Source organism: Parus major, chromosome 5 (genome assembly GCF_001522545.3).
Source record: "Parus major isolate Abel chromosome 5, Parus_major1.1, whole genome shotgun sequence".
Taxonomy (NCBI): Eukaryota; Metazoa; Chordata; class Aves; order Passeriformes; family Paridae; genus Parus; species Parus major.
In genome coordinates this window covers 35,885,579-35,886,526 of record NC_031774.1, presented here as the reverse complement: position 1 = coordinate 35,886,526, position 948 = coordinate 35,885,579, and the positions used below count along the sequence as shown (strand labels likewise).

At 65.5% G+C, this 948-nt stretch overlaps 1 protein-coding gene across 1 annotated transcript in view; it reads right to left on the bottom strand.

Moving 5' to 3' along the window:
• Positions 1–249, bottom strand: part of NPAS3 (neuronal PAS domain protein 3) — a 589,490-nt gene extending 589,241 nt beyond the window's left edge. Inside the window, exon 1 of the mRNA XM_015632068.2 lies at positions 62–249. Within this exon, the coding sequence (XP_015487554.1) occupies positions 62–111 (50 nt within the window). The 5' untranslated portion in view covers positions 112–249. The remainder of the gene's footprint in view (positions 1–61) is intronic.
• Positions 250–948: the final 699 nt, after the last annotated feature.

The following is a 948-nucleotide window of genomic DNA, read 5'->3' as shown; positions in this document are numbered from 1 at the left end:
TGCTGCGGCGGCGGCTGCTGCTGCTGCTGCTGCTGCAGGTTCAATAAAGAGAAAGTGTTACCGTTCTCGCCTGGAAGGATCCTGCTGAAAGCTTGGCTTGGTGGGCGCCATCTTCCTGGGATTTTTTTTTTTTTTTTTTTTCTCCTCTCTCCCTTACTTTTCCCCCTCCTGATGTTGGTGTGTGTTGTGTGTCTAGCAGCAGCAGCGGCGGCAGCAATGGCCCCGGTTAGCCAGACAGGCTAAGGAAAAGTACTGAGGCCAAAGCATCGCGGGCTCCCACTCCTCCGCGCAGTCCTGGTGCAGGTTGCTTGCTCGCTTGCTTGCTAGCGCTGCTGCTGCCGCTGCCGCCGTCCATAAGCCGAGGAGCGGAGGGAGCCGGGGCCCCGCCGGCCCCAGAGACATGCCCAGCGCAGGCAGCGGCGGCGGCCGGCGGCGGCGGCGGGAAGAGCTAGCCGCGGCGCAGCCCCGGCGGGCAGCCCGGCCGCTGGCATCGCCCGGCAGGTGCGGCACACGCACACACACTCGCACACACACTCACACACACGCGCGCAGGCACACGCACTCTCGCACACTCACACACACACCCCCGCGGGCCGAGCTACGCGGGGTGCCGGGCCATCGGGCTAGCGGGGCGGGGGCGGGGGAGGGAAGGAGGGGTGTCAGGGATCTCCAGGCTTGACCGCTGTGAAAGTATTTCTGGGCATTTTCCAGCTGCTTTCCCTGCTCCGCTCCCGCTCTGCGTGCAGGGGACACAGCCTCTGCTGCCGGCGCAACAACGCCACTCAGTTGCAGTTTCGCACACTTTCTTCCTCTGGAGTCTGGGCTCCAGCAGGGAAGAGGAGCAGAGGGAGGCAGGGGCTCTGTCTCCAACTCCCCGGGCGCAGAAGCGCGGCGGGAACACAGCGCGCACAGGCAGCGCGTCACCCGTGGGCTTCCACGGTGGAGGAC